The sequence below is a fragment of the Patella vulgata genome, chromosome 8 (genome assembly GCF_932274485.2).
Source record: "Patella vulgata chromosome 8, xgPatVulg1.2, whole genome shotgun sequence".
Classification (NCBI taxonomy): Eukaryota; Metazoa; Mollusca; class Gastropoda; family Patellidae; genus Patella; species Patella vulgata.
The window spans coordinates 34948918-34961305 of NC_065886.2; the positions used below are offsets into that span (position 1 = coordinate 34948918).

Genomic DNA, 12388 nt, shown 5'->3' on the forward strand with positions numbered 1-12388 from the left:
GTTGGGTCTTTTTCATTTATAATTATTAATGGCATCCAAATCTAATAAATAATAGATTAATGGAGTACTTGTTAACGAATTTATAATTGATCTCCTGATTGAATTTATCTTACTTTCAAATATATGTATACTTTTGTCACTGCTATCCCAGTTTCATGAATTTGATAGTAATTATTAGCACGAATAGTATTTACTGATGCATGCTTTATATTCTGATTGAATGTATTTTATTTCTTAACCATAGACTATTTGGTAATAATTTTGTAAATTAACTTCATTTTAATTTTTACAACATTGTAAAGTGGTTATATATTATATAAATTGAATGTATCTTATTTCTTAACCTAAAAATATTTGGTAATAATTTTGTAAATTAACTTCTTTTTTTATTTTAAGCATTGTAAAGTATTTTTAGAAATGTTTATATTGATGACATGAATGTTGTAAATATTGTAGTTTTTATTGATTTTATAAATCGATTGATAAAACCAGTAGTTGTACTTCTAGTCCACGTGTAAAATAACAAAAGTAACAAATATATCAAATACCAACTCATGTCTTCTTGTTTATTTCTTTATTTCGTTACAAAGAGTAGGCCGTAGTGCAGCTGTCCAGCATAATTTCCCCCATAGCAGATTGCATTGCGTATCTCAGTGTCCATTAGCTCAGTCCGGGCAGAAAGGAAATGAAATGAAATGGGGTTTAACGTCCTACTGTTCTGCTCCTAAACTGAGCTAATGAAGACGGGCATACGCCATACAGTGTGCTATGAGGGAAATTTTGCCCGGGCAGCGCCACTACGGCCTACTCTTAATCGAATTCCAACTGCCAAGGGATCTTTTACGTGCACTTCAATGTGTAAACGGGACCTCGGTTTTTCGTCCCATCCGAACGACTAGACAGCTGTCCTTGTCAGGCCCTCCATCCTGCATCACTGACAAGGGGTAAACCACGCCGGAAAATCTGAATGAACTTTCTCGGCCAATGCAGGGATCGAACACCCGACCTCCAGGCTAGCAAGCCAGTGTCTTACCCACTTAGCAACGTGATCCCCGGGCAGAAAGGTTGACGATCAGTCCCATTTCATTTCATTTTCATTCGTTGCATAAATGTTTTTGGGGGTGTGAGGTGAGAGGGTATATTGATGGGTTTGGGTTTTGAGGTGTGTGGTGGGAGGGTATATTGATGGGTTGGGGGGGGGGGCGCCGTGGATCGGTGAGTAAAATATTGGCTAGCTAACCTGGATGTCCCGTATTCGATCCTGGTGTTGGCCGAGAAAGTTCATCTAGATTTCCCGGCGTGTTTCCCCTTTGTCAGTGGTGCAGGACGGAAGGCCTAACAAGGGACGGTGTATTTTCGTTCGGATGGGACGAAAAACCGAGGTTACGTGTACACATTAGGGTACACGTAAAAGAATTCTTCACGGTTTGATTTCGAAATAAGAGTAGTCCGTAGGTGCAGAAACATACAAATTCGTCGACAGTGGTCTGGGTGATTGAGTCTAGTCAGGTCGTCACGGCTTGTTGTTATCAATACCGCACAGCGCTACACTAGTCAGAAAAAGGATGAGGTACGTGTGAGAGCGACGCCATCAGAACAGGTTCTCTTGTCTTAATATACACCATTAAAACTGTACTATACAAGAATGAAACGCCATTAAAACCTGTATTTTATATAGATTGCCATAATTGACAATATGATTAGCTTAAAATGAAAACTTGAACTTTAACGCTTTTGGCTGACTAGAATATAAAATAGCGGAAGCTATTACATTATAATATCGCTAGGATACTATTGTAAACAACCCTTTAACTCAGGATATGTCATTTATTATTTAGTTACAGTTCTGTTCATCATCATGTTCAGGACAATCATTAGCGCCATCACATACGTATGTTTTAGGTATACAATAGGCATTTTTACATCGTATTTTATCCGAGGAACATTCCGAGGCTCGTTCTGCTGTTAACAATTTGTGGTAATCATGTAGATCCGATCTCTGTCCTAGAATAAACAAAAAAATAAACGTCATGATGTACTTCCGTTGGTGGAGACTTAAGATGGTATCGTTAACTACAGGCACACAATTGTCAGAAGCAACGAAAATGAATTTTAGATCGGCCCAGTTTGTTTTTTTATCATAAAGTTACTTCCGGTGGGAAATAATGAGGAATAATCAACAGTGAGTTATGTCGTTAGGTAGACATTGAAATCACGGGTTCCGATGAGCATCAATAAAACCTTTTGGTTTTCAAATTGCCAAGATGCAGCGGAAATGGACATGGGAAGGATCCTGTTTGGGTTGTAGAGGGCACAAAAAATTGTTGAAGGACAAATGTACGATAATATAGGTTCATTTTTATAGTCACAATACACGTGTTTGGATTTTATCTGTGGCGAATTTATAAAATGAAATGAATCAAATCAGCTTAATAGTAACTGCCCAACAAATAATTTTCAACACTTTAAAATTCCAATCTTACCCATACACTCGCAAAAACTGAGAGGAATTCAACGCCATGTAAACGGCTGTGAGAGAAATCTTGCTCGGACAGCGGCGTGTCCATCTACTCTTGGTCGACTTCATACTGTTTATAGGTTTATTGTACGAGTCGAACGGCTAGGCACTGTTTCTCGACAGACCACCCGTCCTGTATAAACAACTGACAAGGGCTAATCAGTCTTGGCCAACTTTGGATCTTCCTAGTTAGTAATGTGTACACGGTACCTCAGTGTTTCGTCAAATCCAAACGACTAGACACTGTCCTAGCCTGCAGCCCCCCCCCCCCCATTCTGCACCACTTTCAAGGAAAACCCGCGCCAGAAATTTCCGGGGAACTTTCACGACGAACATGCGATCTCACAAACAATTGCGGCTCTCCCCCTTGTTAGTGGGCCAGAGCCTTAATCAATGAACCCCTGTAGATCCCCACCGAAACAAACTGACAAACATATATATATATATATATATCCAAAATTATTAGCACAACCGCAAAGCTGCACTACTTTGTTTCACGGTAAATGATGAAAAGATAAAAAAAGGTATGCCGACACAAACTGATTTCAGCACTGGTTTAATAACATTTTAACATTTTAAAGTACTTTTCGTCCGTCTTGGGACTATTCATAAATAATGTCATTGTATAAAGATGGACAGTATAGTATATTTATACATATTTACATAGTAACACTGTGGTTTTAATTGGCTATAGTTACCATTGTCTATGGTTACATAGTATATCGTTAACTAATAGAAACATGTACACACATGTGTTAATCTGTAGTATATGGGGTTCAATTTATGAACAATGAGTTTAAGATAATCATGGGATAGATTTAAGAACATTAATGAAGCTAATGGCCAATTGTTACTTATTGACTATTAAGTCGAGGAACATATTTTTTAATAAAATGGTTTTCCATTAATTTCCTTTTCGTGGTGTCATCGACTTTCATTTTATAAAAAGGGAAAATTTGGAATTTTACTTGTAGGTGTTGTGCACATTTAAAAATATGTCTATTTACAAATAAGGGCCATATATATACATACCCACGCAGTTCTGTTCATCATCATGTTCAGGACAATCATTAGCGCCATCACAGAGGTATGTTTTAGGTATACAATAGGCATTTTTACATCGTATTTTATCCGAGGAACAATCTGATGCTCGTTCTGAAATGTAGAGAAAACCAAACGTCCTGAAATTACTTTCGGTAAGCATTGCTTTGAAATGAAAAGTTCAACTAGAACATACACGTGGTTTCTGCCGAGCTTCGTCAAATTGTGATCAAGAACGATTGATTCCGGCCAAGAACGCCTGATTCCGGTCAAACACGACGGCTTCCGGTCAGGAACGTCTGATTCCAGTCAAGAACGCCTGATTTCGGTCAAGATTGGGACGGCAGATCCCAGTCTCAAAAAATGTCCACAAGACGAGATGAAGCTAAGAGAACGCGGGTAGTTATTACTTAGACTCCATATGGTGCTAGCCCAAAAAGTAAAAAAGGGAACGCGTTGATAACTTTACAATTAACGTTCAATATCCACTATTCTGTCACTTAAACATTGCGCATATTGAAGGTCAAAACAGAAAGAGGTGAATGGAATGGGTTTAACGTCCTATTGTACTTAAAGCCCCGCTAAAACGGAGCGGAGCCTCTACCGATTCGAAAAGATTATTTTATATCCTCTTGGTCGTGATCGCCTACGTCACGGGTTTCGACCACCCACAGAGAAGGTTGAGGGATCGCAGACTCACCCAGTATCCGCCCATCGCCCCGCCAGACTGATGAGTGGAACGTTCATCTGGAATTTATTAGGGTTTTTTCTCCCTTTTTTGCCATAAACCGCGCAGCCCCGTAAACGGCGGAGCCCTGGGCTTGGACTCATTTGACCCATGCCCAAGCTGGGCTGTGATTGTAGTAATCAAGCTATATGATTCATGGCGTGAATGGATTAAAGTTCATCACGCCGACCGAAACAAGGTATTGAATTAAGTAGATGGGTGATAACTTTGCATTCGACGAACACGAAAACCATTCCAACAGGATTTCTTTGTGAACCAATAAGCAATCCCTGCAAATTTGATCACATCGACAGACGCCTGTGTTTCTCCGGGTCCTAAATACCCAGATGCTCGCGTGAATTATTGCAATAAAATTGAACCATGACCTATTTTGTGTCGAGTGAACGTTAAAAAAAAATTCACCTGCACGCTCACAAAAATTGTTGTTGTAACAACGGACATGGTTGACGACAAAATATTTAACAAAACAAATGTCCTATAAAATGTCAGCATACCTTTTCTATTACAGTTCTGTTCATCATCATGTTCAGGACAATCATTAGCGCCATCACAGAGGTATGTTTTAGGTATACAATAGGCATTTTTACATCGTATTTTATCCGAGGAGCATTCTGAGGCTCGTTCCTTTCTCAACGATTCGTGGTAATCATGTAGAGTCGACCTCTGTCCTTAAATATACAGAAACAAAATATACGTAATAATGTTACTTCCGGTAATGAAAATTGTGTAATATTCAACAGGGATGGGCACTGTAATCACTATTTCCGAAGAGGGCTGAGAAACATTTTTGATTTTTCAAAGTCTCAGAAGCTATGAAAATGGCACTGAACTAGGAAAAATATCTAATTGCCCCCATTCGTAGTGATGCTACTGAGAAAGAGTACCATCAATAACTCCCTATTTAATACTTAATGCGCTTAAATAACGGATTATGTGATGCCACATAGTCATTTCAGGATAATATAAACTCTATGGTCTCTTACCACAGACGCTTGGCTCATCGCTACCATCAAGACAATCGTTATCACCATCACAATACCACCTAAGTGGTACACATCGCCCATCTTTACATCTAAAATATTCGTCTTTATCACACACTCGCCTTACTGTAAAAAAAATAGCAACATCTTTACCACATAAATGACCAACATTTTGATCACACCCATTTTAGTCTAATAAATATAAACAACACGTTTATCACCCACTTGTTATTGTAATAATCATGAATAACATCTTTACAACACTCGCTATACTGTAATAATTATAAACAACATCTTCAGCATACAATCACTTTACTCTAATAAATATAAACAACATCTTAATCATACACCCTCTCTTTACTGTAATAAATATAAAAATCTTTATCACACTCTCCCTTTACCCCCTTCCCTGTAATAAATATAAACAACACCTTTATCACACACTCACATTAGTGTAAGAAATATAAACAACATCTTTACCACACCTCCTGTTTTATTACTACTTACCACACGCGTCAACAGATTCATCACTGCCATCAAAACAATCATGTTCCCCATCACACATATATTCATGTCTTATACATCTTCCTTGATCACATCTAAACATGCCTTCACCACAGTCCCCTTCAAAATACAATATCCGATAATCCACTAAAATAAGGGAAACAGGCTAAAATGAAATGGGGTTTCACGTGCTACTGCTCTTTACCGACTGCGCTAATGAAGAAGGGGATACACCATACAGTGTGATATGAGGGTGAGGGAAAATTTACCCGGACAACAGTGCTACGACCTACTCCTATTTCAATTTCCAACTATCAAGGGTTCTTTTATGTTCACGGGACCTTGGTTCTTCGGCCCATAACTATATGTCGTCCCTTACTAGGTCATCCGTCCTGCACCACTGACATGGTCAACACGGGACCTCCAGTTTAACAAGCCAAAGATTGGGTTAAATATCAACATTTCTGGTAAAAAAAAATATTTTAAACAATATTAATTTTGCATATTTTACTGTCAAAATAATGAAATATTTTGCGTACAAAAGTAAATGATATTTCAATTTTTTTCAATATTTATTCTTATAATGAGAAGTGGTATCATGTGTTCTTGAAAACGTAAACATAGTACACAATACACGTAACTACTTATAGATAGCCATGGTGGTGATATTAATCAGACATAACTTTAGTTATAAAATCTAAACCAATCGTAACTATGATAATAATTAATAGACATACCTATAGTCATTTTATCTAACCGAACTGTAACTATGGTGATAATAAATAGACCTACCTGTAGTCATTAAATCGAAACGAATCGTAAATATGGTGATAATAATTAGACGTATCTATAGTCATTCGATCGAAAAAATCGTAACTATGTGGACATAAAATTATTAATTACACATACCTCTAGTCATTAAATCTAACCGAATCGTAACTATGGGGGTGATAAATAAACATACCTCTAGTCATTAAACCTAAACGCATGGTAACTATGGTAATAAATAGACATAGGCCCGTAGTCCTTAAATCTAAACGAATCGTAAAGATGGTGACAATAAATAGACACGCATGGTAACTATGGTGATGATAAATAGACATATCTCTAGTCATTAAATCAAAACGCGTGGTAACTATGGTGATGATAAATAGACATACCTCTAGTCATTAAATCTAAACGCTTGGTAATAAATATACATACCCGTAGTCATTAAATCTAACCGAATCGTAACTATGGTGATGATAAATAGACATATCTCTAGTCAATAAATCTAAACGCATGGTAACTATGGTGATGATAAATAGACATACCTCTAGTCATTAAATCTAAACGCATGGTAACTATGGTGATGATAAATAGACATAAATCTAGTCATTAAATCCAACCGCATGGTAACTGTGGTGATGGTATATAGACATACCTCTAGTATTAAATATCTAAACGCATGGTAACTATTGTAATAAATAGACATAGGATACCCGTAGTCATTAAATCTAAAGTAATCGTAACTATGGTGATAATAAATAGACATACCTCTAGTTATTAAATCTAATTCTTCTCGTAGTTTTCTTGTTAACGTATTTTCTGCTTTTGCTGACCTTTAATTACAAGAATATAAAATGAATCAATTAAATTGGTCACCGCTAACAATAATAATTGTTTTCGGAAAAACATAAAATGATTTGGGCATGACTTCATAGCAGCCATCTCGGAATACCCCCCCCCCCCCACTCTCCCCTCCCTTTCCAATATAAAAAATTCCGGTTTCGTTGTTCTTTACTGTTTACATCTTATTCGATGTCATTGCTTCATGCTAGTCATTGGGGAAGGATATTTGGAAATTTGTAAGAGTTAGACATTGAAGATTTCAAAATTACTTACTTTATAGCGTTAACTGTGCCTGTTTTTTTAAAAAAAGAAAACTGATAAATTAGTCAAATATGTGAAACTGAATATATGCCGATAGATTTAATTCATGCCTTGAAGGCTAAATAAGAGGTTTAGACTGGAAAACAATGTCCGAATTTCTTCTTGCAAACTCGATTGTCCAATTATTAAATGTATGTGGACAATCGAGTTTGCGAAAAGAAATGTGTTCAAACAACTTTGGATTGTCCAATAACTTTAGAGTATACAAAAAGCTTTACGGTTTTCAAATAACTTTAGATTGATGTAATAACTCTAAAGTGCTTAAATAGCTTTAGTGTCTTCAAATTATAAATAGTATTACCTGTGTGAGCCACTTGTAAAAATGCTATTAATAATAAACACTTCATTTTTACCACCTAAAAACAAAACAAAACTGGTTGATGGTCAGACGTTTCACATGTTTTTCCGTTGTTCGTAAATGTACCCTGTCATTGTCTTAGCAAATAGCTTCAGTGTTATGAAATGAAGTGGGGTATAAAGAAGCTAAGTCACTAATATTTGTGACCTAGAAATTGACACAAATGGGTCGCAACGCATACAATAATGTAATATGAATGTATATAAATTGATTTACATTCAAACGTTTCTGATTATTCTGTAATTTTTAATACGCCAGTATTCTCAATCGAATTTCAATCTCTAGCGTCTGGTTATTCCAGTCTACGCCGATATTATTTTTTGGGCTTGATCTCCATATAAGAATATAGCGTCACCGTTTGACATGACTTGTGGAATGTGCCAAGCCTCGTTTTTCGAGTCCCTTATTACAAATAGCGCTTCGTGTACGATTCGTGTACCAATTGTAAAATGTTTATTTTGTCTTAAATATTGGATATCAGAAGGCTATCTTTTCCCGGTAAGATCACAACACCAATGTTGATTAAAATTGACAGCGAATTCGTGTTTTCAATGCCGATGGTTTTGGATGATATTGTGTTAGAGACTTAGCTACTTTAACGTCCTACTTTTTTGCTCCGATTAGGCTTATGCAGACGGGCATACTGCATACAGTGTGCTATTAGGGAAATTTTGAACTGTGGTCTACTCGTATTTCTAATTCCAACTGTCAAGGGTTCTTTTCCAAGCACGCCAATGTGTACACTGGACCTCAGTTTTACGCCCCATCCGAATGACAATACGTTGACCCTTGTCAAACTCTAGGTAAATCCGGTAAAAGAAACACTATAATATTTACCAGGGGTGTCCCGTGGGTACAAGGGGGTGGGGGACATAGCACCTGTAGCTAGGTACCTACAAACCCTTAATCCTACATTCAATTAGTTCAGTTTAGGCTTCTTTGATTTATATCAAGGTGAATACGTAAAACACAATATCAAGACACATTTACTTAACTAACACACTATTTATGGATAACAATTACTATGTGATAACGACTTGTGAAATCTTGTTGAAACGTCGCAGTGAAATAAACCATAGTAATTGTTATCCATAAATAGTGTGTTAGTTGATTATGTTCCAATTACTAAATGCCATTTAAAGAACACATTTACTTACCTTGCAGCTAAACTTGTGGAGAAACACGGAGGGCCTGACGAGAATGTTATTCGGGTCACAGTCCTGGTCTAGAATAATCCACATATTTAAAACCGCGTGTTTAATACCATTTATAATCTATGACATCCTGTTATTATCCTTCCAATATACGCATTTAACTCATCAATTCATACCAATCTAATCTACCAGTATTGCGACGCTGGTTTGCATGACACGTTAACCTTTTAGCACTTGGTACATGTTCATATTGACTACCCCGATCGGTACATGTTCATATTGACTACCCCACTTTGTACATGTTCATATTGACTACCGATCACACTTTAAGTGGCGGAGCCTTAAGCTTTTTTACGAAGAGTGCCTCCTCTCCAAAAACAAGAAAAGGATGAGTAGCGCGGGGACCAGTTTCTGGTTAATAATGGCCTGGCCCGGATCGACATATATAGGATAAAAGCTCTAATCCTTCTCGCGTGTACCATTGGCAGCACACAAAAAGACCCCCTTGACGTTAGAAATCGAAATAACAGCCGGCCACAGTGTCCATATTAAGACCTTATCTCAATTTGCTTGTAAAATCTTAATTTTATTAGTTCTTATCAAAGCCCAGCTTCGAGGTTTAGGGGGCCCCGCGGTTCATGGCAAAAAGAGAAAAAAAAATTCAAATTCCAGATGAAAGCTTCACGGTATTCGCCGTTATAATATGTCATTTCTATCAGATATTATATAATTATTCTTGTATTGCATACCGTTTATTTGTGTGTTACGCATGCATGCTATTCAAAAGGATATGAAATAATCTCTTCGTCGCGTTAGGGGTCCCGCGATTCTAGTCAGGCCCAGGGCCCAGCTCCGGTTAAGCTGGGCTTTGGTTCTTGTTTAATCGGGAACCGCGATGACTCAGTGAGTAAGACATTGGCTCTCTAGCCGGTAGGAACCGTGTTCGATACCGTTGCAGGACATGGAGGGCTGGCAAGTGACAAAGTATAGTCGTTCAGTGGGACAAAAACCGAGGTCTCGTATACACACTGACGTGCACGTAAAAGAACCCTTGGCAGTTAGAATTCGATAAGGGAATCGGCCATAGCGCTGCTGTCCGAGTAAATTTTCCTCATAGCTCACTACATGGAAAATGTCCGTCTTCATTAGCCCAGTCGGAGAGGAACAGTAGGGCGTTAAACCCCATTTCATTACATTACATTTCTTATTTAATCCAGTTATTCTAACTCCTACATATTTGGTGACATTATATCGCTAAAAGGTCGTGTGAAACTTACCTAAATGTCGAAATCCGGGTCAGATTTTGTTGGAACTTGTCAAACTAAAATCGACAATTATCGTTATTAATATAAATCAATGAGTCCTTTACTTTAATCAATTATGTTATCTTGTATTGGCAATGATGCATGGCGTTTGAAATGCGTCTAGTGTATCGAATGAGACAAAAACCTAGGTCCCGTGTGCACGTACAAGAACCCGTAACAGTTTGAATTCGATGAAGAATCGATTGAAACGCCGCTGCCTATTCAAAAATGTCCTGTATCCGTGTATCCGTGATCATTATCCCAGTTGGTGCAGAAAAGTAGGAAATGAAATGAAATGGGTTTAATACTGTTCTGCTCCGACTGGGATAATGTAGACGATCATACGCCATACAGTGTGCTATGAGAAAATATTGCCCGGACAGCGGCGCTACGACCTACTCTTATATCGAATTCCAACTGCCAAGGGATATTTTATGTGTACGCCAAAAAATGTGTACACGGGGCCTCGGTTTTTCGTCCCATCCAAACAGCTATACGTTGTCTCTTCCAAGCCCCTCGATCCTGCACCACTGACAAGGGTGAACCGCCCCTGAAAATCCCAATGAACTTTCTTTGATCAATGCAAGGATCGAACACGGGGCCTCCAGGTTAGCGAGACAACTTCTTACTCACTGAGCCACCGTGGCTCCCAATAAAAGTAGGACTTTAAATCCCATTTCATTTCATTTCTAACAATACGGTGATTGATGAATTGTCATTTATATACGGTTTGTCGTGGCCTACAAAATGTCGAGCTGGGAATGATTTAGAAATAGGTAATTAATATAATGATGAGAAGCTTTCAACACTAGAGCTAACCATACACTGTCTGACAAACTACGGGTGGGCCAAAAATATGTTTGGTTTCCGGGTATCGAGGGCTGTGTGGTTAACCCGTCCAAGAACGGAGATATTTAGGAGTGGAAAACGAAAGAAGGCAAACTATGCCCCATGAAACTTTTCCACTAGCGCACATTTTATATGGCATAAATCGCAGTCAAAACAAAAAAGATATGTTTACTCAGTTTTTGTTGTTGTTTTTATATATATATAAACATTACTTGATAGAGTAACAACAACAGGATGAGAGTAAGATGAGGTGCCATTAACTTTAGCCTGATATTCAGAATTTCATTCTTCATTTCAGACGCAAGATAACCAGTGCCAGCTTGGTCGAGGCCGGAGGAAGCAATTCTTGATTGAGGGGGCTACCATCCTAGGTCTTTAGGCGGGGGTCCAGGGGCCGCCTAGGCCCAGAAAGCTTGGCGGTCCAGCTTGTCGTAAACGTTTTCTGAGCCATTTCTGGCCATGGGGTCTTTTACGTGCACGTCATTGTGTATACGGGACCTCGGTTTTTGTCCCAATGAACGACTATACGTTGTCAAATATACGTTGTCAGTTTTAATTACACTCCTTTCAAATATAAAGAAGAAATTCACTCTTGGTCTGATATCTACGTTTGTTGTTTGTGGTGTCTGTCTATTGTATCCTGTCCGTAGATTTGTGTTGTGTATTTGTTTGTGTGTGGTGCGGCCATCCTGCACTTACTATCCAGACAACGATATCGCGACAACAAAATGGTCCTCCGTTTAAACAGTGAGAATTTGTTAAACATACATTATGCAAGAGCTAAATCTGCCTATTTGCAAGTCTTTATTTAGGTTTCAGATGTTATAGAAATTATTAATTAGACCTTTATTTACATGACAAGCTCAAAATCAACCCTGTAGACCCTCGGGTGGCTTGGATACAGCTTGGATTTAAACAGTTGTCCATTTAAAATTAAATCAAGAAATGGCCGACCAAGCTAACGTTTACCGTTAGTCACAGACGTCACCACCAGAAACTG

At 38.0% G+C, this 12388-nt stretch overlaps 1 protein-coding gene across 1 annotated transcript; it reads right to left on the reverse strand.

The window, feature by feature from the left end:
* Positions 1–1652: 1652 nt before the first annotated feature.
* On the reverse strand, positions 1653–9348 carry LOC126829373 (very low-density lipoprotein receptor). The gene is made up of 9 exons (XM_050559197.2): positions 9239–9348; positions 8025–8079; positions 7676–7694; positions 7328–7392; positions 5795–5911; positions 5291–5413; positions 4802–4975; positions 3551–3673; positions 1653–2004 (listed from the first exon to the last, which is right to left on the reverse strand). The coding sequence occupies exons 1-9, from the start codon at positions 9320–9322 to the stop codon at positions 1835–1837; spliced, it is 930 nt and encodes a 309-aa protein (XP_050415154.1). The 5' UTR covers positions 9323–9348; the 3' UTR covers positions 1653–1834.
* Positions 9349–12388: the final 3040 nt, after the last annotated feature.